General features: G+C 43.2%; 2 protein-coding genes across 2 annotated transcripts in view; both read right to left on the reverse strand.

Annotated features, from left to right (window-relative positions):
• LOC119883421 (fibroblast growth factor 12-like) overlaps positions 1-1937 on the reverse strand; it is a 64814-nt gene extending 62877 nt beyond the window's left edge. Inside the window, exon 1 of the mRNA XM_038694062.1 lies at positions 1359-1937. Within this exon, the coding sequence (XP_038549990.1) occupies positions 1359-1386 (28 nt within the window). The 5' untranslated portion in view covers positions 1387-1937. The remainder of the gene's footprint in view (positions 1-1358) is intronic.
• A 3458-nt stretch (positions 1938-5395) lies between these two features.
• On the reverse strand, positions 5396-21917 carry LOC119882853 (protein MB21D2). The gene is made up of 2 exons (XM_038693143.1): positions 21461-21917; positions 5396-11547 (listed from the first exon to the last, which is right to left on the reverse strand). The coding sequence occupies exons 1-2, from the start codon at positions 21699-21701 to the stop codon at positions 10283-10285; spliced, it is 1506 nt and encodes a 501-aa protein (XP_038549071.1). The 5' UTR covers positions 21702-21917; the 3' UTR covers positions 5396-10282.
• Between the last annotated feature and the right edge of the window lie 1048 nt (positions 21918-22965).

Below are 22965 nucleotides of genomic sequence, written 5' to 3' on the forward strand. Positions count from 1 at the left end.
TCTGACCTCCCGTATGTTTCTCTGACCACCCGTCCATCTTAAAGCTCTCTCTCGTCTGTCTCTCTGACCTCCCGTCCATCTTAAAGCTCTCTCTCGTCTGTCTCTCTGACCTCCCGTCTGTCTCTCTGACCTCCCGTATGTTTCTCTGACCTCCCGTCCATCTTAAAGCTCTCTCTCGTCTGTCTCTCTGACCTCTCGTCTGTCTCTCTGACCTCTTGTCTGTCTCTCTGACCTCCCGTATGTTTCTCTGACCTCCCGTCCATCTTAAAGCTCTCTCTCGTCTGTCTCTCTGACCTCTCGTCTGTCTCTCTGACCTCTTGTCTGTCTCTCTGACCTCCCGTATGTTTCTCTGACCACCCGTCCATCTTAAAGCTCTCTCTCGTCTGTCTCTCTGACCTCTCGTCTGTCTCTCTGACCTCCCGTATGTCTCTCTGACCTCCCGTCCATCTTAAAGCTCTCTCTCGTCTGTCTCTCTGACCTCCCGTCTGTCTCTCTGACCTCCCGTATGTTTCTCTGACCTCCCGTCCATCTTAAAGCTCTCTCTTGTCTGTCTCTCTGACCTCTCATCTGTCTCTCTGACCTCCTGTCCATCTTAAAGCTCTCTCTCGTCTGTCTCTCTGACCTCTCGTCTGTCTCTCTGACCTCTTGTCTGTCTCTCTGACCTCCCGTCCATCTTAAAGCTCTCTCTCGTCTGTCTCTCTGACCTCTCGTCTGTCTCTCTGACCTCCCGTATGTCTCTCTGACCTCCCGTCCATCTTAAAGCTCTCTCTCGTCTGTCTCTCTGACCTCTCGTCTGTCTCTCTGACCTCCCGTATGTCTCTCTGACCTCCTGTCCATCTTAAAGCTCTCTCTCGTCTGTCTCTCTGACCTCCTGTCCATCTTTTCTCAGTCTCACGCCTTCTTGTTATCTATTTACGCTCTCACCTGTCTGCATGCGACACTCCGTCTTTGTTTCCGGCCTGCTCTCCATCCCTCAGCCCACCTGTCTGTCCCTCAGCCCACCTGTCTGTCCCTCAGTCCATCTGTCTTTCTCTCTCTGTGTTTTTGCTGCATCAGGTTTCTCTCAGCGTAAAAACAAACACTCTGTGTCTCTGCACCCCATCCCATAATAACCACACCTAACCGCTCCGTGCAGCTGCAGTCAGGATACCGCAGTACCCAACATGCATCACCCGTCCCTCCATCAACCGTCCCTCCATCACCCGTCCCTCCATCCCATCAGCATCTCCACCCCAAACGCACCAACTTCCTCCCATCCGTCCCTCCAGCGTCAGGAAACTTCCATCCACCCCTCCTTCAGCATCCACCCCTCCTTCAGCATCCCTCCTTCAGCATCCACCCCTCCTTCAGTGTCCTACCTGCCGGTGTTTTCTCTTTGCCCTCCATCTCCCGGTGTGGTTCGGTTCGGTTCGGTGGTCCCTTTCGCTTCCGTCAGAAATCCACCTGCGTACTTTCCTTTCTTCCTTCCTTCCCGAATCAGCTGTGTGGAGTCAACAAGCGTCGAGCCAGAGAAAATCTGATCTGTAATCAGAAGCTGATGGATCGATGCCGGCGGGAGAGAGAGCAGGAGGAAGAGCAGGAGGAGGAGGAGGAGGAACCAACCCGTGCAGATAAAAGCAGAACAAACCGCGGTGTTTTCTGTAAAACCCTCCTGGCAGCGCGGTTTCCTTCTTCTTCCTCGCTGTTTTTTTTTTTCCTGCGGACGTTCAGGCTCGTGCGTTCACCTGTGCTGCGTCCGCGCGCGCTGCTCGCTCTCTCTCTCTCTCTCTCTCTCTCTCTCTCTCTCTCTCTCGTGTTGCTGCGGCTCACGTGACGTCACCGCTGGAGGAGTTTTTAAGGTGTCATGATGAAGATGATGATGATGATGATGATGATGATGATGATGATGATTCAGGCCCTTTTAGCTGGTCTCTCATTTCTAAACACTGTTTCTCACCTCACAGGTATCTTCTGCGGGACGACAGAGACATTTTATATAAAAACAATTCGCTTTTATTTATTTATTCATTCTGAGAATTGGATACAGAATCAGATTCTGCTGGTGAAGCAGCTATTTAATGGAGAGAGGCGACTGCTCTCTCATACAGACTTTTTATTAACACACAATATCTCAGCTAAGCAGCCTATATTTGACTGCATTTCTTCAGGAACAATAAAGCTTTTTAGAAACACAGGCTCCTTCTGCCTCCCTCCCCAGTCTGTTCCTCTCCACATCCGAGAAATAATAAGAGCATTCGTGCCTTGTTTGTAAATGACATTGACTGGAAATAAAAGTCTGGATGATTGAGAACAAAGTAAAGGAGGATTCACAGATTTACCTTGTTAATCACTACATGGTCACATTTCCAACATCAATACAAACTGTCGTTTCTGTGAAGACCAAACACCAGAACATTCAGCTGATTCATCTTTGACCATATGTTGATGTGGGAGAATGTGGTTATTTTGCTTTTATAAAAGTCAAAGAAAAGAAAATAAGAACTTTACAATAAATGTATTAATTCTAATGGCAAAATTCAACATTAATAAATGTAAATTCAGCAGTAAAAAAACGTAACTTTGTAGTTTTTCTGCATGAAGTTTTTAATTTCTAAATCCAATAAACAAAAAGGCTGAAAACTGTCAACACATGGTCCTTTTTTAAAATCTTTATATATTATAAACTGCCCATTTTTTATTATTATTTGCGTCCTTTTGTACATTTGTGTACTGTTTTGTATACTTTTGTATTTCCCATGTACTCTTTATTCCCCCTTTTTTATGCAATAAAGATTTAAGGGGGGGAAAAGTGATGAGGAGGAGGAGCCTCCATATATACACATACATATGTATTGATATATAAACAATAAAATTTAAAAAAGGAAAAAACTAACTAAAAGTTATTGTTTAAACAAATATTTCTTGCTTTCTGACACGCAGTAGCATTTTTCCAAGGAGCAATTATTAACCCATGCGTGACGTCCACTACAGCAGACAGATATTTGGAAGCCATTTAAGTTATACTATAACTTGATTTTAGTAAATGTTTAAAAAACATAGTTTTTGGACCTGTACTGAGTTCCACTGAATTACTTTCTGCAGAGGACACATCTCAAAATTAAATATATTGGGGGGGGGGGGGGGGTTAGAGGCACTTAATTACTTTGTAATTTAGTAATTCATGCATGAAAGTCATTTTATATGAAGAACGATTTATTTTTCTATCTCTGTCCGTGTTCCCTCTGGCTGTTCTCGGTTTGTGGCGTGAGGAGATACATGTTCTCCCAGTAAGTAGGAGTTCGTGTATCTCGTTTAAAATGAAATTCAGGATTTATTTGGGAAACGTTTGTGTAGCTCTGTCTCTACCGGTCCGCCGAGTCTCTCGTCTTCTGGTAGCCAGCTGTCTGTGGCCAGGCTGTGTTCACTGAGGCTGGGTGTAGTTTTGTTGTATTTTATTGTGCTCAGATACTCTTTTACTACTGAAAGTCCTGCAGTGAAAATGTTCCTCCGGTAAAAGTACGTGAGTAAAATGTCCTGAAAGTATTGAAGCAGTTAAATGTTCCTGTATATATCTCCTCAGATTCTTCTTCCTCATCATTATAGAGCAGGATGTTGCTGCTGTAGAGCTGCAGCTCATTTTAACCAACTAGAAGCACTTAGATGACATTATTATTATTGATCGATACGGAGTGATTTGACATCATCGGTGAGTCCAGCTCTCATTGGTCACCTGCAGCACAAGCAGCATGTTGTGTTTCTACTGGGAGGCGGATGGATGGTTACTGGTTCAGCGGCGGTACTGATGACAACGAGGAAGAAGAACTGAGCGCGAGCAGAACCAGAACGCAGCAGGAAACGGAGAGAAGGTGGAGGAGGAGGAGGAAACAGAAGAGGAGAGGCAGGTGCTGAGACAACAGGAAGCAGGGCAAGGCCACAGGGGAGGAGAGGAGGCAAGGAGTGGAAACAAGAAAGGAGACATGGAGAGGGAAAGAGGAAACAAAAGAGGAGCAGATTCCCGCTGCTTTGGGAGGCTGATGTCTCTCTAACATTTTAGCATCAGCAGATGTTGAGTTTACAGCACGTTTTGATTTGTTGTGCCTCCTGGTGGCCAAAAGAAAGAATGTAGCCGATTTTATTTCTGTCCAGATGAAGTCTAACATAGCTTTTAGGGCCACCGTAGGAAGAAAAAACAACAACAAAAAACCTCAGACTATCTCAGATTAAAGGGTTAAAGACACCACACTATTGATAAAAAACTTAATTTTCCCTTGCATGTGGTTATTGTGTTAAAAACACCAAAGTCACAGTTACGGAACCTACTAACCGATCGAGGAAGAGGAAAACCAGAGTAAAGATTACTGTTTTTGTCAATGGAGTCTGGCAATACAGAGACTGTTTCTGGTTAAACAAAAAGATGTTTGTGAAGGTTCTCAGTCATCCCGGTCATAGTTATCCATCCATCAATGCAGTGAGGAATGCACAGACCTGTATATTGGAGAGACTAAACAACCACGACACAAACGCATGGCTCAACACAGAAGGGCCAACTCCTCAGGTCAAGACTCTGCAGTCTACTTACATCTGAAGGACAGAGGACACTCGTTTGAGGACCAGCAGGTGCACATTTTAGACAGAGAAGATGGATGGTTTGAAAGAGGTGTCAAGGAAGCATCTACACCAGGGTGGAGAAGCCGTCATTGAACAGGGGAGGGGGTCTACGCCACCACTTATCCCCCACTTACAATGCTGTCCTTTCATCACTTCCCAGGAAACTCAACAAACGTAACCCATTGGCCTCAGGTGAAGATACCAACGATGGTCGTTCAGTCTTGGCCTCAGGTGGCTCCAACGACCATGACAACTGTCATTACCACAGCCAGGAGCACTAACGAACCAGCGGTATCGGCGATCCTGGCTAACGATCCCAGAGGTTAAATAGCTGAGTTTCCCCAACCAGGCAGTCAGAACTGAAGAAGTCTGTTGGATGAGGGACGAAACGTCTTCTAGTATCTTCAACCAAGTCCAGCTGCCCTTGCCCTCAACCTTCGTTGGAAAACAAAAAGGATATTACTCTCTAAGAGAAAGGTCATGTTGTCAGACACTTGTGAATTGAAAATACCAAAGTTACCCTTTAACATGAACACATCATCCTCATGTCCTTTTTACCGAAAGATGACATCACACCAACACTGTGATCGCATTGAATTTTGTTGGAAGTAAAGGGGAACCTACTGGTTTGGATCCCTGATAGTGAGGACATAACTTTTGGTCCAAATGATTGGTCTGCAAAAACGGTGAAACAACAGGACGGGGCTGGACCAACCAGCCAACACAGGGATAAAACAATCTGTGCTGAGATCAGCTGACCTGGTGCTGAATGAACTGGACTGAAAGCAGATCAGACAACCATCAGACGGGAGTTTGAGTTATTTATCAAGTGTTATTTACAACAGTAGTTACACATTACATACAGATAAAGTCACTGTGTTTGGACAGACAGCAGCCGGTCATGTGGCAGCTCCTCCCAACGCCCAACAGAGCTTCTTCTTCTGCAGAAATTTACCTTTCACAGTTGTCTATTGGACTTTTTCAGGATTAGATTTTTTTAATCACCTGTGGAAACAATTCCCAAACACAGAATGGCATGTCTAAAGGTGGATTTGAATCGCTGACCACTGACGTGTTGTGCTTCTAAACCTGCTTAAATGTCTAAGTAGCTGTTGAAAAGACGTTTCCAAATGATTGTATGCTCAGGGACACTTTGCTGTCTCATAAATCTGAGAGGAGTTCCCCAGGGTTCGATTCTGGGGCCTCTAGGCCAAATCCTGCAGGATAACAGAGTGCTTATCATCACTATGCAGATGACACCCAGGTTTACTTCTCTCACCAAATCACTCGCACCAAAGACGTATTGTGTTACTTAAAGTATGTACATAACGGAATCGAACAATATGTCCTTTAGTTAATGTACAAGAGTCAAATCACAGCATTTGGCAACAAGCTGGAAGGTTTGATTAACGGCCCAATTTAAACTTATGCGTTGAGTCTTCAGCGCTATGCATATCATGACCATTTATGCTCATGCGTTGGTGTCTGCGTTGCTCTGCAGTTACACTGCCAAAGTGTTAGTTGACGGTGGGGTTTCTATGTTCCACTGAGCCGACTAACTTCCAGTTTAGCCTTCCACTAACTTGAATGGGCGTAGTTTCGCTGCAGAAGTATAAGTTGGCCTTTATTTACAACTAATAGCGCAAATAAAGAGTTTATGCGGAGAGAAGATTTACAGTAACAGACTGTGAAAGTGGATGTAAGAGCCTCTGGTTAAAAAACTTCATGACGGCTCTACTGTACAGTGAGTTATAGTGGAGACCCTTCGCAGTCGGGGAAGAGCTGCCGTCTGAAGGGCGAACCTGTCCAAGTCAACATTGCATAAAGAAATCCATCATCAGAATAAAGCAGAGCAGCAAGATACAGAGAAAATAAAAACTCACAGTCAAAAGGTTCTGAACAGAGAGAAGAGTAAGGTCAAAGGTCACGGAGCTCAGAAGAACACATTGATTACATTTCCACGGAGCAGGTGTGTGTGTGTGCGGCACTTTGATGGTGTGTGTTTGTTTGTGGAATCAGTTTAGCGTCATGCGGCCTTTGTGTCGTCATTAAAACCGGTTTCAACAGAGTTTTAGTGTCTTTCTGTCATAATGCTACGCAACGTATGTGTGTGTTTATGTGTGTGTATTTTCACTAATTGCACTTGAGGATGAGGATATGGAGATCACACTGTCGGGCAGATGTCTGCAGGTTTTTGGCATTTTATCGGTAAATGTTTGGGACAGAAAACAAAAACTGGGATCATCTCACTTTCAGCTCGCCCAGTTCAGGACCAGAGACTTCAAATCATAGCTCCTTTACTTTACCTCGGGTAATCAAACCAGCTCTGCCTGAGCTGCAGGGACGCGTTACACGGATCTTATTACTGATCGTGTGCATCCAAACCTTAAGCCCTGCTGTTACTAATGCTACTAGTTTCTGTAGACAGAATATAGTCCGATAAACTGGGCAATATATCGGCTGGCAGATTGTTACAGAAGATTATTGCACATTTATTTTGAAAAACAAATCAATGGAATCAGTATCAATGTTGTTGTTTATGTTAAGTATAAATAAAAACAAATAAAACGATTTGTTTAACTCCAGTATCGGTCAGGTTGCATTCTGTATGACATTAACTGTGGTAAAAACTATGAAAGAAAACGCAGCGTCCTTCCATCTTTACCAGAGAAACCGAGTCGCCTAATGGACGACATGCAACGCGTCTCTTACAGAGTATCCGTGCATGTCCTTCATGTTGTTGACATAAAGTCTGACGGTGAAAGAGTAACGCTCAGTTAGCATCCTGAGCTGGCCGAACTGAAGGAGAGCTGAACCCTTTGACAACCAAAAAAACACAAAGAAAGCAGCTGAAGAGAAAATCAAACACACGAGGTCGTACAGATGCAACAGAGCTCACCGATCAAAACAACAGAAACAGACAGGAACAAGTGGAAAGAAGATGCCAGTGATATCATGTCTAAAGGAATATTCTGTGACACTTCACCTGATAATGGTCATAATGCAGCAGATTAACCTGAGATTTAAACTGTGGAGCTGCAAGTACACAGTGATGCTGCGTTTAAAGTCCACAGCAGAGAAACGTTCAACACCAGCAGGTCTTTCCTCTCACGAGTCTGCAGCCTCCAGGCGTGTTAACTCACATGCCTAGCTCTGATTGGCGGTTGTTGGATATTAACGTGTAACGCAGAAGTTTATTCTCTAACGTTTTAAATTCCTGTTCTGGTGAAGCAAACGCTTCCAGAGTGAATCAGAACGAGTGCTTTTGGATGTCAATGCTGCACACTGGAGAAGTCTTTGAGCTTTATTTGGGAAATGCACAGTGACTACTAAAGCTACAACGATTAGTCGATTAATCGATTAGTTGTAACTCTTTTGATAATGGATTAATCGCTTTGGATCGTTTTTTTTAGGGTCGACTTTAGCTTCTCAATGTGAATATTTTCTGGTTTCTTCTATCTGACAGTAACCTGAATATCTTTGGGTTGTGGACCAAGGAAAACATTTGAGGACGTCATCTTGGGCTTTTGGAAACACTGATCAATATTTTTCATAATTTTCTGGACCTAAAAACTGATCGATCAATAGAGAAAATAATTGTTGCAGACCTAGTAACTACCCAGCACATGTGGAGGGAGTTAATATCTGCGTTTGTTCCACCATCAAAATATTTCTTTAATGATTGTTTAGAGGCCGTGGGAATCCTCCCTGATCCTGACTCATCTCACGGTCAGTTTAGCCACACTCACCAACGGTGGCGTTTGTTGTGTAAACTAAGTCTTCTCTCGCTTTACCGGTGAGAATCACATTTTAGTTCCTAAACATGTAGTAACGTATACGATGTTAGGGCAGACAGGTGATCAGTTGTTTTCTCTTATAGCGCCTCGTTAAGAGTTCTTTCGTTGCGAGTAGTGCGAGTAGACTGTGCATCTGTTTCAAGCAAGTGACATTTGCATTAAAGTTTAACCTTCCCAACGTTTATCTTTGTCTTTCTAAGGTTCAATTTATAAAACGAACGGCATTGTGTCGCGTCTCAAGGGAGGCGTAAGATCAACTCAGATTCAAAAAAACTAGTCCCCAGTCCACCATCCACAGACTCTCCGTGGGAATCTCACGTTGAGATGAATTTTACTGGGTCTTAAAAGAGAAATGTGGTCAGATCAACATCTCAAGCTGCATGTTTGGACCAGAATCCTCTCCGGCTTTGATGAAGTATTACTGCAGTATCACTGTGTACTCGGTGCTATTCCACCGGTTAACATGCACATTTAAAACGTGCAGTACGACCATTCTTCAGCGGTGGCACCTGTCTACTGATATGACACACCGTCTCAGAATCGGGACGAACACGACGTCCACCATCGAGAGGAAAAGTGGTGTTTTTTTTACATTCTGTGCAAAATTAGACGAAAAGTAGTCCACAAATCATCATCGGTCTATTTATCTCTTTCTACCAACACACAGCAGTGTTCAGTCAGTTTTCTTCTATTTACAGTTAGTTTCTAAGACGTTAGTACCATCATCCCCCAGCGGGACCTCGACATTCCTCAGAGGGACAAAATCCACCTTCAAACAGAACTCTGTTACCTTCGAGACTGACTTCGTGCCATTTGGCATCCCCAACTCCTGAATTTATAGCATACAATCTTGTTCAATAACCTTGCTGCTGTTCCAGGGTTGCTGTGAAATCGGGAACGACGCTGTGCTGTTGCAGAGACGTTTACAAGAGCAAAGTGACTATGAAAAGTGTTTTTTAAGTTAGTGTTTTTAAATCACAAAAGAGACAAAAAAAAAAAAAACATGTCTTCATTTTAGTGTCGTGTTTTTTAATCTCTTAATCTTGATTTATTATGTCCTGAGATTCTAAAGCTGAAACATGAGATTAATTCTAGAGCTTTTAATTTATGAAAATGTCGTTCGTTACCTATAAGTCAGGAGATACCGACTCAGTATGAGAAGTGTCTCAAAGACTTTCTATCAAGGTCACAATTATGAAATACTTTCTGAGACGCTCTTTCATTATGAGGAAACGTCTCATAACTCAGACTGGGTATGTAATAATTATAAGGATTTGTCCTTAATTACAAATTAGTAATTTCAAGTATAAGATTATATTATTATTGTTATAAGATGCTCTTTGATCTTTCTACTGAATATTTAGTGTCATTTTTTGCAAAGTTAATAACACGAGTGTTTATTTCTCAGTGACAATGACCGCCCAGTGATTGCATCGTTTCATAAAGTGGAAAGTATTACCTCATGTTATCTGGTTACTACCAGGGATCAGGGATCCCAAAATGTTCTCTGAACAAGCTTATGTGAGGTTTTCAGGATCCCTGACAATTACACTACCATAACTTAGGAACAGCAGTTCCATCTTAAGGTGGATTTTTGTCTCATCCTTCAGTTTTAGGAACAACCTGCTGCTATTCAGTTGTCTATTGAAAAGGCATTCAGCAGGTAAAAACACAGGGCACACAGTGAAAGAGGAGGGAAGAGGGGAGAGGGAATAGAAAAATAAAAATAAAAAAATAACAAATTGTGGCAGACACAACTATACGGGTACGTCACTTCACTCTGTGGCAGAAAAACACAATAAAAAATGTAAAAAACAAAGTTTCAGAGGAGGCGGGGCACCAGGCGAGGAGAAGGAAGGCAGAGAGAGGAGGAGGAGGAGGAGGTCTGGGACAGAGTCTCAGAAGAACTTGTCGTCGATGCGGAAGTGTGGTCGCGTGACGTCGTCTGGGTTGATGAAGACTGAGATGGATTTCCCAGGATTCTCTGTGACCAGCTGCTGAAGCTTCTTGGCCAGCCGGTCGTCTGGCTGGTTCTCTCCGCCGGCGTCGGACTGCGGCGATGGCAAGTTGTTGGCGCTGCCTCGCCACTGCAGGTCCACCGTCAGCCTGTTGGCGGCCTTGGCGTGCTCTATGGTGGTGCGGAGGTGCTCGGCCGGGTCGGAGCGCACCGAGGAGAGTTTGCGGGCGTGCAGCATGGCGGTCTCGTCCGACAGGTGCTCCAACATGTTGCACTGGGGAATGAAGTAATTGGGACACATCTTGTTGACAAGGCAGTGCTGCAGGTCGTCGATCAGGCCCAGCAGGAAGTGGGCGGAGAAGTCGTCCTGCCCCAGGTAGTTGGAGGGGAGACGGTCGCAGGCCCACAGCATGATGCTGCGGAGGTGGTAGGGGCTGATGGCTTTGGGGCGGGACAGCAGCTTGATGATGATGGCTTTGCAGGCCTGGTACGCCTGCATCAGGCTGGACGAGATGCACTTCTTCAGCTGCACCTCGCTGCGGGCGAACGACAGGCGCCACTCGTTCTCCTTGCGGCCTTTGTGAGAGCAGGCGGGGACGAGGTAGAAGCCGCTGATCACCTCCTCCTCCGTGATCTTCCCATCCCAGAAGTGGTTCTCCATCAGCCAGCTCTGAGCAACAGCCGGCCAGCCTTTAAACGACACCACCGGCACGATGTCGTAGAGCATCCGGCTGCTCCCGACGCCCAGGATGACGGAGATGATGGTGCCGTTCCTCTCCACCTTCTCAACTCTCGGCATCCCTCTCTGCGGCTTCTTCTGCACCTCCAGCAGCACCAGGGAGATGGACTGGTAGAACCAGTCGGCCACCAGTGTCGGGGAGAAGAAGTAGTTGGTGGTCCCGCTGATGTGGTCGACGATGGTGCAGCAGTCCTTCCACTTGTTGATTGTTCCTTCGTCGAAGAGGCGGAGGCTGAGCCAGGAGTGGCCCAGGGCCGAGTGCCTCATATCCAGGGTCACCGGCTGGTTGCGGTCGTGAAGTTTGAGCGCCGGGACCAGCAGGGTGAAGTCCATGTCGTAGTCAGTGCCGCGGGCGTAAACACTCAGCTCGTCCAGGTCCATGTCCACGACACCCTCCCGAACGCCTCCAGACAGGAGGAGGTACTCGTTGGCTACCGGGAGCTTCTGGTCCAACTTCTGGACCATTCCTGGAGACAGAGGAGGAAAAACAGGACGAGTTAAAGAATTGTAGCATATCCAGGCACACCAGAGCACGCGACTTTTTCTCGTCGTGTAACCACCTCTTGTTTGCGCATCAGTCTGAAGCCTCCTCCACCCGCACGTCCAACATCACAATCGGAGGATCTGTGACCAACAACTTTTCTAACTTTCTGAAAATGGCACGTCCATTAAACACAGACACTTTGCGCAGCTGAGAAAGTAAACCGTCTTCACAGGGTGCGAACTACGAGCTCCCCTAAAAGCATAATATGTGATATTTTGGGGGGGGGGGGGTCTCATCACGGATCCCTGCGTAAAATCAGGAGCGTCAGACTTCATCCAGCCAGAGGGAACGATCACCGACCGTCAGCAGCGGGCCGGTCGCTCCACGATCTCCTGGCCCTGCTCCGCCCCGCTCCCTCTCCGGTACGGGTTGTGTCGCTACTACGACCGACGCGCTGTGAACGGTTCATGATCGTTCCCTCTGGCTGGAAGAATATTACGCTGCATCCCTGCACTACTGCAGCCTGGGTCTCTCTGCAGCGGCACGCAACTTTCTAAATTCTTCCATCTCACGGAGAAAAGAAAGGTCAGGTAGCAAACAGCTGTTGTGTGAAGCGTAATTCTAGCAAAATGGCTACATATAATAATAATAGGATAATGAGACAAACGTGCTGCAGCTATTAATGATTCAGCAGTAAAGGTGCGTTCACACAGAAAGTGAATCCAGCGTTTTGGGCGGCTTGATTCCTGCAAATTCGCTCCAGGCGGCGTGAAAGAGGCGTTTGTCGCGACATCCGCTGGTTCATGCGAGTTCCAATTTTTCAACACTGGTGAGAAATTCGCTTAATACGATGTTGCGAAAGCCCATCAGCGGTGAGCGTCACCGGCGGCTTCGGAGCGTTGTTTGGAGAGGACCTGGCGAGCAGTGTAATGACAATCCGCTGGCCGACGGAGAGCTGCTAAAGAACGGGGAGAAAGAGGCGGGAGCAGCAGCAGCTTTCGGACAAATAAACCCCCGTAGTCGGTCTGGATTCTGCTCTGACAGCTACGCCGTTTACCCGCAGGAGGAGCTCAGAGTCAACTGCTTTTATTAAATTAGCTTTTTACTTTAGTTTTTGGGATTAAAACTTGATTTATCTTCACTGGAGCTTCTCAGCAGCTTCCGTTCACATCAGGTTCCACTGTTGTTGTTGTTGTTGTTGTTTGCGTCAGAGCTCTGCTGGACTACTACTTCATATTTATATAAAAACCTGAAAACTGGACATTACTTGGAGAAAAGAAAGCGAGGAGGTTGAACTACCTGGTGAGTTCAGAAAATATGTGTCTGTAACTTTATTCCAGCTGTCGTTGTACTTTACTGTGAACAGGTTAGCATAGCCCTGATCGAACCAAACTCCATTCAGAAAACAAACATTTTAAAAGTTGTCGTCCTGCTGACAGACCTGACAAAGCATGAATTCATATGTTTAACAAATCGGCATCATGTTGTCGTTATTTCAGCATCAGTTTGATCCGTTTATTGCAATTAAATCACAGCAAAATGTTTACGTTGGGTTCATACAGCTGGAGGATTCGCAGGTTGTGTTTATCACTTATCACGTTGTGTGTGTGAACATTCAAAATGTCCAGCGGTCAAACCTGCACAAGTAAAGCGAGGCGAATATTAACCCCCATAGTATCCCCCCCCCCCATTTGGACACTGCTTCTTCATCTTGGAGCAACTATTTCAGTGTTTTCTCGTGTGAACAGCTAATTGCAACACCATGAATAAACAGCGCTGTCGCCTTTGGACTTGGACAGATCACACCTCATACACCTCGTACTGTTCTAACCCAGAGTCGTAGTTTGGGTGTGAGGATGACTGTGTGCGCTTTCTCTGCTGTTCGTCAGCCCTACTCTTTCTGGCAGCAATAGTTATCTGTATCGCTTGTATTTTTTTAAACTAGTGCCGGCATGCACACGTTTCTCACATTTTCTTATCCAACAAAAGAAGCCAGAGTTGTCAAATTTGATCTAAAACCAAAGCAGCTATCTGAATAAAACACAGTCTAAAACATTAGGAGCAGACATTTGGTGCTAGATGGAGGTACTCGTGTCACTGTGGCCTCTCTGTCCCGGTCTGTTCAGGTCCAGCACGGTCTGGATGAAGAGACTGGACTGTATCAGACTGGATAGGTTATTGCGTTCACCCCTGACAGTTGGTGCTGGATCAGCTTGGGCTGCTTTTCTGCTCTGTTGAGCTAAAAGTGAAGTGAAAGCAACACACACTTCCTGGCGGATGAGTGCATTCCTGTGCTGCAGTGGACCGAAACTGTTTGGTGGTTTCAGACCGACCCCGTTCAGGATAGTCGTTTAGTGAGTTCCCTCTTTGTCCTTCCTGCTGCTGTGGGAACTGACCTTCACCAGTACAATTATCCATTACAACTACAACTCTGTGCAAAAAAAGATCAATTAAAAGGTACAGTACAGACGTCTAAATGAGGAGGCCTGTTTGACGGGTTTAATCCGTTAGCTTCACATCGCTGCTGATTCTTTCCCCTAATGACCCACGTGCTTTTACTTTGATTTTCTTCCTTCCAGGCAGCCATTGCTTTGACTTATTCTTCTACAAAAATCCATCTGCAGAGGGCTGAGATGTATAAAATCAGCAGGATTGTGTTTTACAGAGCCGCTCAGTCCAAACCCGCCTTGTGGTCGGGTCAGATCACGTTCAAATTAACCATTCGTTTGCGAACTGAGACCACTTTGCTGTGTTCAGCTCTGCCCAAACGAATCCCACCTAGAGGGAGAACGAGCCGATTCAACCGAACAACTCGGGTTAGAAAACACCCACCGAAATTAGTCGGCCGAAAATAGTTTACTTTCAGTGTTCGGCCTAATAAGGACCGAAGAAATTTTACCCAACAATTGTGACACGTTGGCAGTGTGGAAGCATTTTAAAGTGTTCTGCTGAACTGTTTCCAGCACATCTGCTCCATCTGTGACTGACTTCTTAGAAAAGACCTGTGAGTGTTTCTGTCTCTCGTCTGTGAGAAGGCGATGAAACTAGCCGCGCCTACATTCGGGGTGCACGCGTATTCCAGCCTTTACGGTAAGTGAAGCGGCCCAGAGTGAGCTGACAGGCAGGTTAGAGACTTTATCCTGTCAGTTTGTCTCTTTAGTATGAAGAGAGGCTGTGAAGTCTTAACTTCAAGCAGCACGGCGCAGATGAACCGGGCAGGAAGTCAGACACAGAATCTGGTCAGTTTTCAAAATAAAATACCCGGTACAGACTTCCGATCGTTTATCAACAATAAACGCAGTTAGAACAGACAAAAAAGAAACAATTTAACTACGTAGCTATTTAATCATAGTAGAAGCACAAAAAGCAAGCACTAATCACAAGGGCCTCATTTTGTGTTGAAAAGTGGTGGGGACATTTAAAGATTAGGTGAAACACGAGACGTTTTATTGCACAATATTGGAGTAACGAGAACAAGACAAAGACACTCCAACGCCCTTTATAGGAAATATTCATTGATGAAGTAGGCTATTCGACGGGCGGCTCTGGGGCTCCTCCCCAGAAGATTTTGAGCATTAAACTCAGTATAGAGACATTTTCTGCACAAATTTATGGTGGAAATGTCTTTATTTATATGAAGGGAAACAAAATTCATGTGACAATTCAGAATATAAAGATATCAAATATAATAATACTAATAATAATAATAATACAGTAATCAGCAGCTTGGTTTTTTTAGCCTAAGTTACTTTTTCCTGTTCCTGTTGTGCAGGTAAACTTCTCATAGAATTTTTATTTGTTATTTAACATTTAACTTGTTGCAAGCTAATTTTCAGAAAACTTTTAGCAAATGCTTTCAAGAAGTGGTGGGGACATGTCCCCAGCGTCCCCAGTGTAGAAGACACCTATGACTAATCACCAAATCGACAAAATCTAAACGTGTTGGCTGCTCGCTCCAGTGGACTTTGACGCCGTAAATAAAGGGGAAGGGAGTTTTGTTAAAATGTGCTAATAAGTTTGAAACAGAAATGTTACTTTATGACTTACGTGTATTAAAACGTGTCTCCTTAGAATACAGTGTGTTTGTTGGTGATTGTCGTTCTTGTGGTGGTTTGCTGTTGAAACCAGGAGTGAAGAGACGGTTTCATTTGATAAGAGCCGCTGTGACGTCTGCGTCCACGTCAATTGAGCTAAACTGTACTGTCCTAAACTATATGGCCCACGTACGGGGCCCCCTACCAGCCGGGGCCCTGCGGCGGCCGCACCCACGCTATATCCAACACTGCAGAGACTTTAGTGTCCAACGGGAACAGTGCGTCAGTTTGTGGGACTGTTTAGCCTTTAAAAAGATGAGATAAGAAGATGCTGTACAGTGTCAGGTAAAGGACAAAACCTGCTTTTCTATCGTTGCTAACGTCACCTCACCGGAAACATTTACATTCATTTAGCCGACGATTTTATCCAAAGCGACTTACAGCTGCTGTACATGTCAGAGGTCGCACGCCTCTGGAGCAACGAGGGGTTAAGTGTCTTGCTCAGGGACACAATGGTGGATGTGTCACAGTGGGGGATTGAACCCGGGTCTCTCACACCAAATACATGTGTCTTATCCACTGGTCCATCGCCACCCCAAAAATACTAACTGTTTCAGCTTCTTAACCTCTTGGTGCCGGTAATCGATTTTCGCTGTTCTAGCAGTTTTCTGTCAGCTGAGCCGATAAGTTTCGTTTCTGTCTTCAGATTGAAGTAGAGAAGAAGAGTTCGCTTTGGCGGAGGCGGTCTTAATCCCGTAGGAGCTACACAGACGTGCAGGATATCAATACGAAGAGAAAGAGCCCTGCAGGATCAAACTGTGGCCTGTAAAGCATGGGAGGAATACTGACTGTTTTTATCAATATTTCAATGTTTTGGAAGCTTTATGTTATTTGGAACGTGGTTGTGTGGAGAGAAATAATGTTTTGAAGAAAACTCCCAATAAAAGTGAACATATAAACAGTAAATATGGCCAAAACATTCGCCTGGTATAGTTTTGAAAGATTGTGTAATAACTGTTGTATATCAGTTTCTTTTCATCAGATTTACAGTTACAGCTGTATTCCAGGTAGATTAGAAGATATTCAGGTGCATTATAATTTACCTTTTGATGGTTTACTGCATTAAAATATAGCTTCTTTTTTTTTTTTTAACCAAGGATGAAAATATCATATTTTTTCTGTATTGCATCTCAGTCTGTAATGGTAAAATAAATTTCTTGATGTACAATGGATTTATGTTCCTTTTGCTTCTGACCTTTCAAAGACCAGAATTATGCATCCAGGCCTGATGGTTGAGGAGATATTACTGATTTATTTAGGGTTTGTTATTTTAGGCGTTTTTCCTGGAGACTGGTGCCACGTGGTTGTGTAGTTGCGCGGCTAAAAAGCTGAACACCCGATTTCATCTGAACCCTTATGACCTCCTCACATTTTGCCCACCTTAATGGCAAAACTGTACACACACAAACAAACTGCTATAAAATCCTTAAACATCAATATATTTTTCTGCTTTTTTTCTTAAATCACTTAAACAACTTCTCCTCTGCTCGAAACGACCACATTTAATAATTTTCCTGATTTTAACCCTTTATATGCCAGTTTATTTATTTTAATTATTTCATTATTTCTTGCAAAAAAAAAACACACAAAAAGTGAATTATTTTCCATAAAATAAACAGTAGAAAGATGGGACTTTGGTGGTGATTAGAGTCTTGGATATGTCAAAGATTACCAACAAAATTGATTTGATTGCATTAGTATTTTTTATGTAGTGTCAAATACTAATGAACACGCACAAATAAACTGCTATAAAATCCTCCAATCTTTTTTTCTGCTTTTATTTTTTCATAAATCACTTTAACAACTTCTCCTCTGTTCAAAACTACCAAACATTTAATCATTTTCCAGTTTAATCTATCTAATATTATGTCGGTCAAATCATGCAGCGATTTGGTGCTCGACTTTTTTGAATACGATAAAGAGCTTAAAAAATAATCACATACTAAATCTCAATATCTGGTTTAAAAAATTGCAATTGCAGATTATTTTTCGATCAGACTTAATCACAACGGACGGCAGCAGAGGACGCAACGCAAGCAAGAGTCTGCCATTTGTTTATCCTTCATCTACCACTTGTTGGCGGTTGTTTGCTTTGTACTTGTTCTGTACTTAAGGAGAGGAAATGCGGCGTTCGGGAGAGTAACCGTGCGTTCTCGCCGTGGCCACGTTACATAAAGAATGATTCAACACATCTATTTGACTCCGTATTCTTTGGGAAGGAATTATTTCCCCTGACATCAGCTGTGTAGCTTCGCAACGCCTCCGAGCCGACAGGAAGTGCTCCGTACTTTGAAGTAACTTCTAGCGGCCAAAATAGCGGCTGTAACACGGTGGATCAATATATTTCACCGTCACAACCCGAGCGAAATGACTTGTTTCACTGTCAGAATCTGATCCACTCGTTCGAGAACATTTGAAAAAGCTACACAAGCCGCGGAGCGCTAAACCGGAAGTTAGCCTGCTCGCCCAGCAAAAGTCAACACAGTGGACGCTAGTTTGGCGCTACCGGCAACTAGCGTTACCGGCAACTAGCGTTCGGGGGTGTAACTACAGAATGACGGAGACACCGACACACAAGTATAAATGCCGTGCGTAGCTACACCGTAGACCCTACGCAGGAGTATAAATCAAGCTACAGGCGCGCGGTTTTGTCCGGCGTCAACTCACACTGACGTGTTTCAGCAGCGGAGCGTTTAGCCTGCACGTTGTTGACGTGTTGTTAATTTGTCATTTTGTGTGCTTAAACTACAGATACCAGCTCTCTGTAGGGCTAACGTTACATATCCACATGGAGATTTTCAGAATAAGAGCGTTTTGCCCGTCTCATTTTGCTGACTTGTTCAGATTTTGTTAATTTGTTCAGTTGTCTTTGCTTTTTGTGCTTCTACCATGTTTAAGTAGCTATGTAGTTAAATTGTTTCTTTTTTGTCTGTTTTATTGTTAAGATACGATCGAGAGTCCGTCCGTCCGTCTTCATACGCTTATCCAGGGTCGGGTCGCCGGACGATCGAGAGTCTACACAGGACATTTTATTTTGAAAATCAACCAGATTCTCTATGCCGTTCTGTGTCCCTAGTTCATCTGTGCTGCTTGACGCAGTTTCCGTCAAAAATAGGCTGGCAGTGAATACTGAACTTCAGCTAAATTTTAGAAAAAATTTAAATAAATCGGAAATCGAATCATAATCGCGAAAAAAAGCCCCATTCAACACAAAGCAGGTTCATCCAGCATAAAAGCTGAACCAGGATCAACGACGTCACGCGTCAATCGCACTGCTGCTCGATGACCTCGCAGCATGGACGCCGTGTTTCCGCTGTGGCTCTGAGCGGAGCCTGCGTCGGCCCTTTAGAAACAAAAATGACCGTCTCAAATGCACATGTCAGCTAACTGAGTCAAACTGTGCTGCAAGACAGAAGCCACAGCGCTCTGTGAGGACTTCTCGTGGACGGCTCATATTACAGACGCTTCTAAGAGCTCAGTTATGTGCTGAATTACTTATGAATTACTGTCTGCTTAAATGTCTTCACTCTTGGAAGATGTGAGCCAAACGAGATCCAAACCCATCAAATCAAGACCAGTCGGGAACGAGTTTATGAAGCACCAGAGAACCTTAATCAATGTCAGTTCATTGTGTAGCAGAGAGTCTTCGAGGATTCAGTAAAGCTGTGAGAGAAACTAAACAATAACCCTGTATATGTTCGTGTACGTTTCACTCAGCTTCCGATTCGGCAGTTAACCGGAAAGTTCAGGGAAACTCGAGTCCAGATCCCAAACCACTATCCGCTAGAGCTGTTAAACCTGGACTACAAGAGGCTGAAGTTTCTTGATTTTGAGTTTCAGATTTGTGAAACCTTTATTGTATTTGTGGAAATGAAAAAAAGTCTATTTATATTTTTTTTAACATGTAGACCACATTAAATCAGGTCCAGATCAAAATCCACTATACCTACAGCTTCAAATCTGGACTACATTGTTCCAGAGAGGCTGAAGTTTCTTGATTTTGAGTTTCAGGTTTGTGAAAATAAAAAGGGAGATTTCCATTTCCATAAACAGAATACAGGTTTCACAAATCTGAAACGGTGCCATTTGGCTGTTGTCACCCTTCCAAAATAAACTTCAATTTTGACGTTTTTTTCAACACTGAATCTAATAACACACATGTTAAACTATATAAAATATTTAATGGTCACTCTCAGGCAAATTTATTTAAACTTTTACAAGGTTTCTAAGCAGAAAATGGCTGCATTTTTCTCAGTCCTGTTACCAAAACTTATGTGTCATTTTGAAACCATGTTTAAATTCCTTTGTTTTTCCCTAAAGAAAGTGTTTATTTTAAATCAACTGTTGGTTACATGTTCAAAAAAATGTTTTTTATATGCATGCAAGTTGAATTGTCTTTCTTTCTTTCTTTCGAAACCTTTCTTTTGTTTTGTTTTTGTTTAAAGCACACAAAAACCTCAAGTTTATCTTTGCAGTCATGTAATTTATTTAACAATGGGATAAATAATTGGCCAGTCATGATACAAACAAATAGTGGTTTCTATTATTTTTTATGGAAAAACTAAACAATATAGTAACAGGAATGAGCACAGGGTTACAGTATGCAGAAATATTCAAAAAACCCTTTTATACCAAATGCAAAGAAATGCACGGTAGCAATGGATGCATTAGGTCACCTAGTTTCATATGATACTAGTATCTTCACTCTGGATTTAGAATAGAGCCCATGAAAAATCTGAAAGTTCCCCTCCGGACACACCACTAAAGGAGGTGAAGACACGGTAACAGCACGAGGACACTGAGCACTTTCTAGTGATTCTTCTCTATTTTTAAAATAAACAATTAAGTCTAAGAAATAAATTAGGTAACAGGAATGAATATTGTAACTGACCTGCTCCGTCATAGTTACAATATCATTAAATATAAGGAAAAGAAAATTAAAGAACTTACTTTTGGTCTTCTCACGACCTTCAGAAGACGCAGATGATGCAACTTTCTCTAAAACATGGGACTTTTTTAAGAGGGGGGGGGGGGGGGTGTATTAGGGTAACAGGACTAAAACGTGCATTTTAACTCAAATATTACAAACATTTTCTGAAGAAAAAATGTTTAGAGCATAGATGGGATATGGAGTCGCTCATAAATGCAAAAAAAAAAACTAATTTCTCATGTTTTTTAATTATGATATTACATTGTAGAGTGTAGTTTCAGGGACTGGGGACAGGAAACAAATGCTATTTTTCAGTGTTCTAGATCATTTTATTAATGTTTAAAGAGATTTATCTCGCATTTGCAATTATTTTAATGTGCAGGGCACTTTGCTTAATAACAAAAAGTATTTTAAAGTTAATTTGTATGCATATTTATACATTTTATGTAATGAAATGGCACCCATTCGGTGGAATGACCCTTTTACAGAAACCTTAAGCCTCTCTGGAATAATCTAGTCCAGGTCTGACAGCTCCAGGCTTCGGATCTGGACCTGAGTTCCCTTTAACTTTCCCTTTAGCTGCCGAAGCGAACTTCAGCGTCGTCCCCCAAACACAGGAGCTAAACCCCTGAACGCATCACCGTGACGCTCCCAGCAGCACCTGAGCGGGTCACAGGTGAGAACCGCACCGCTGCGGCGTCCCGCTGCGTTTTCACCTTCTGCATCACGCAGGTGTTGTGATTCAGAGCAGGTGGAGCGCAGGGGGGGGGGGGGGCATCCTCCTCCCAGCAGCTCCCTTTTAACGGGGGGGGGGGGGGGCACCGTTTACCGTCACCGCCCGTGAAATACCAGCCCGGTGTTTGTGTCCTCACCCAGCATGGAGAAGATGAAGTCCTTGGCCGTGTGGATCTCCAGAGCCCGCTGGTCGTCGTACTCCCGCTGGTCGTGCTTGCTGAACTCCTGGATGAGCCGGTTCAGGTCCTCCATGCGGGCCGCAGACCTGAAGTCGAGCTCGGGCCCGCCGCCGTGCGGCAGCCTGCCGGCGGCCATGGTGGGGCTGTTCCCGAGGCTGCCCGCCGAGCCAGCCCGACTGGAGAGAGCAGGGGCCGCCATCTTTCCTCCGCGCTCACACACAGGTTTACTACTGCTGCTCGTCTCCTCCGAGCCGAGCCGAGCCGAGCCGAGCGCCGGAAACAACAGCGCTACTTCCGCTGCTCGCCGCCTTCAAAATAAATGTGTTGGTTATATATCACAGTTTCAGAAGCAGAAACACTTTCTTGATCCTGAGGAGAAATTGTTTTGTTACAGTTGCTCACGTTGCTAATCAAAGCATTAAATAAATATAAATAATAATAAAAAGTTTGCGAATTATAAATATATATATACATTTTATAATACATTATAAAATATACTAATAGAAATAATAATTATAAATTTACTCTGGTACAATAAAAGCAACTTCTAACTGTGGAATAATGTAATAAATGTAGGATATGATAAAAAAATAATAATTATTGAAATGTAAAAATAATGTAAACTCCTTGCATTTGTTGTAACAAAGAATAAAATTTACATAATAATCTACCCAACAATTTAAAATAATTAATAATTAAAGTACAATAATAAAAATAAAGACATTTGTCATATACAATGAAACTGGAATAACAAATAAATTGTTGTGCAGTAATATCTGTGAGTAAAATACTAAACCTCAATATTAAACAATGGAATAAATTAGGAAATAATAAGAAAAAGGTAGTTATAGAAACACGTATTATTTTTTGTTGCTTATGTACAGACATGCATCTTAATTTCACCCGTGTCTAATAACTTTATTTAACCATTTCAATGAAAAGAAAAAAACCTGTATAAATTATAATAAGTGTATGAGTGCGTCAGAATGACTGGATACCAAGTTAAACAAATATTAAAAAATACAATACTACATGATACTAAAAATAATATCAATTTATAATTATGTTATATATTATATAATTTATGTTTTTTAGGGACAGAAACACAGCATAGAATATGAATGAATGTAGCTAATATGTAATGCTACCCACAATTAATAATACATTACAAGTAAATATGTCATAAGAAACAACAAAAGGAAATAATTAAGAAAAGGTATTTTATTTACCAGCATCTAAGTGAAACTTATTTAAAAAATGCTTTGACACTGAAATCTTTAGGGACATTATAAGGCCTTGAATCGGAATCAGAAAAGCTTTATTGCCAAGTATCATACACCTACAAGGATTCTGCAATGACAATTTAGTACATAAACACAAACATGTAGCTTTAAAATTACATAAAAATGGAATGAACAGACAAGAAGATTTTTAGCACTATTTAGATTAAATATTTGATGCAG

Source organism: Micropterus salmoides, unplaced genomic scaffold (genome assembly GCF_014851395.1).
Source record: "Micropterus salmoides isolate LMB-PRFRI ecotype aquatic unplaced genomic scaffold, ASM1485139v1 Ms_hic_scaffold_3, whole genome shotgun sequence".
NCBI lineage: Eukaryota > Metazoa > Chordata > Actinopteri > Centrarchiformes > Centrarchidae > Micropterus > Micropterus salmoides.